We start from the raw sequence: 3,395 nt of genomic DNA on the forward strand, positions 1-3,395 counted from the left end.
TCTAGAGCCTCTAGGCGATTCATTGCTACCCAATTACAACCCACGTTAAAGGTTCGACCGGATATACGTTCTATTGACGTTCAAAAGGAGTTTCTAAGCTCGTATGGGATTAGGGTCGATTATAGTAAGATTTGGTGGGGTAAAGAAAAAGCACAAGAGAAATTATATGGTGATGCCCATGAGTCCTACGATCAATTATGATGGTAAATAGAAGATGATATCTAACAAAAGACAAACTAATTTCCTTTATGTGACGTTGATTATACTAATTTTTCAATGTTGGTACTAACGCTTAATCTTCAATTTTCTAGGTATGTAGAAGAGGTCAAGAAGACAAAACCATGTAGCTATATTCATGTTGAACAATATGAGGGGAGGTTTACATGGTTATTCATATGCTACGCCACCTGCATAAATGGTTTTTTATACGGATGTAGACCACTCATATTTCTGGATGGTATCTTTCTTAAAGATCGATTCAAAGGCATACTCCTAAGCGCCGTAGCATATGATGGAAATCAGGGGATATTTCCATTGGCGTATTGTATATGCGATCAGGAAAATAACTTTAACTAGAAGTGGTTCTTACAAGATTAGTTCTATCTCTAGCCATGTTAGTTCTATTGCAGCTTATGATAATTCTAGCTCATTCATTGCTAACTCTAATTGGTGTATGGTAACCACAACTCTTTGTAGGTTTGTGGTCTATTCTCTATGAAAGGCCAGATCCATACAACCCTCCACACAAGCTAGTGATAATTTCAGATGCGGATAAGGGGATCAGAGAAGTTGTTAGAGAATTTTTTCCAGATTCTATACACTCTCGATGTGTGTTGCATCTAGTTGAGAACTTCAGGACAAAGTTGAAGGATTTGGGATTCAAATCAAAAGATACTCAGATATTGGTTAATCTATTGCAATCTGCCTGTTACAAATATACTAGAGCAGAATAGAACAATTATATGGACGACATTAGACTGGTTGACGAAAGAGCTTATAATATTGTGATGAACTACGCTCCAGAAAACTGGGCCAATGCGTTTTTCCCTGGAGTTAGGTAAGTTATAAGCTATTTCATTACATGACTATTATAAGCCGCTTGACGAATTCCCTATTATGTTTCAGATATGGTCACGTTACATCAAATGTTGCAGAGTCATTCAACAAATGGATACATGAGGCTAGGCTACTACGGATACTTCAACTGGTAGAGCACATACGTAAACAGATTATGGTTCGTATGAATGAGCGACGAACCATGGCTGAAAGCTGGAATCAATTTCTTTGCCCCAAAGCTGAACTTGCTCTCAAAGAGAACATGGAAAATGGCCGTCCATTGGAGGTTCGTCAGTCCCACACAGGATTATTTGAGGTACAATCCCATAGATCTTGTCAAGTGGATCTAGACAATAAAACATGCACTTGCCGTGGGTGGGATGTAACCCGTGTCCCTTGCAAACATGCATGCGCATCCATTATGTTTATGAAAAGGGATGTCTACCAGTTCTGTGACTGGTTTATGACGGTTGAAGCCTTTAAAAAAAGCTACGAGCCAATCCTCTACCCTATACCTGACTATGAGAAGCGCATCGTGCTAAGGGATGAGATACAAATCCTACCTCCACTTACAACAAAAAGGAAAGGGAGAAATAAAACCAGGCGTATCAACTACAGAACTGTTTACACGCGGCCAGTAAAATGTTTTCGATGTCATATGGAAGGTCATAACCGTAAAACATGTAATGAATCTATAGCTGACTAAGTGTTTGATATGTTGAAGTGTTTTCATCCCAGTATGCAACAAATATTTCGTTTTTTGCCGATTGAATGTTTATTCTTGTTAATTGGGAACTAACATCAGCTTACACTAGATAAAAAGTTGTTAGTAACAAAACAACTATCATATTAGGCCTAACACGCACAAAGAATAGAACTAACATCTCAGTTATTCGAGGCGCTGGAGGGGCTAGGAGTAACAAGCCAAAGAATAGAACTAACATGGTATCAGATAGTACTAACATGTAATAAAGCTGAACTAACTTGGTATCAGAACACGTTACAGAATAAAACTAACGTTGTGAACATTAGAACTAACACGCTAGAGAATAGAACTAACACTGTGTAAATTAGAACTAACACTGTATAGATTAGAACTAACACGATACAGAATAGAACTAACACTGTGCAGATTAGAACTAACACGCTACAAAATAGAACTAACATTGTGCAGATTAGAACTAACACGCTACAGAATAGAACTAACACTGTGCAGATTAGAACTAACACGCTACAGATGGTATAAATTAGAACTAACTTGGTATAAATTAGAACTAACTTGGTATAAAATGAGAACAAACTTGGTATAAAATAGAACTAACTTTGTATAAATTAGATCTAACATTGTATAAAATAGAACTAACTTGGTATAAATTAGAACTAACTTGGTATAAATGAGATATAACGTGGTATAAATTAGGTTTATAACGTGGTATAAATTAGGTTTATAACGTGATATAAAATAGAACTAACACAAATTAGATATAACGTGGTATAAATTAGATCTAACGTGGTATAAATTAGGTTTATAACGTTGTAAAAAATAGAACTATCTTGGTATAAATTAGAGCTAACGTGGTATAAATTAGGTTTATAACGTGGTATAAAATAGAACTAACTTGGTATAAAATTAGATATAACGTGGTATAAAATAGATATAACGTGGTATAAATTAGGTTTATAACGTGGTATAAAATAGAACTAACATAAATTAGATATAACATGGTATAAATTAGATATAACGTGGTATAAAATAGAACTAACAAGCCATCAGTTATAAATAAAACTAACACGCTACAGAATAGAACTAACACTGTACAGATTAGAACTAACACGCTACACAACACTGTGCAGATTAAAACTAACACGCTACAGAATAGAACTAACACTGTGCAGATTAGAACTAACACTCTACAGAATAGAACTAACACTGTGCAGATTAGAACTAACACGCTACAGAATAGAACTAACACTGTGCAGATTAGAACTAACACGCTACAGAATAGAACTAACACTGTATAGATTAGAAATAACACGCTACAGAATAGAACTAACATGTTATAATTTAGAAATAGCTTGTTGTAAAATTTAGAAATAACACGCTACAGAATAGAACTAACATGTTATAATTTAGAAATAGCTTGTTGTAAAATAGAAATAACTTCGTTAAATTAGAACTAACCTTGGAATAAATTAGAACTAATGTGGTTAAAATTAGAACAAACTTTTTTTTTAAATTAGAACTAACTTGGTATAAATTAGATCTAACGTTGTATAAAATAGAACTAACTTGGTATAAATTAGGTTTATAACTTGGTATAAAATAAAACTAACACAAA

General features: G+C 34.3%; 1 protein-coding gene across 1 annotated transcript; it reads left to right on the forward strand.

Moving 5' to 3' along the window:
- Positions 963-1,762, forward strand: LOC109831241. The gene is made up of 2 exons (XM_020398575.1): positions 963-1,057; positions 1,126-1,762. Exons 1-2 carry the CDS (start codon positions 963-965, stop codon positions 1,760-1,762), a joined length of 732 nt encoding a protein of 243 aa, XP_020254164.1.

The sequence above is a fragment of the Asparagus officinalis genome, chromosome 2, assembly GCF_001876935.1.
Source record: "Asparagus officinalis chromosome 2, Aspof.V1, whole genome shotgun sequence".
NCBI lineage: Eukaryota > Viridiplantae > Streptophyta > Magnoliopsida > Asparagales > Asparagaceae > Asparagus > Asparagus officinalis.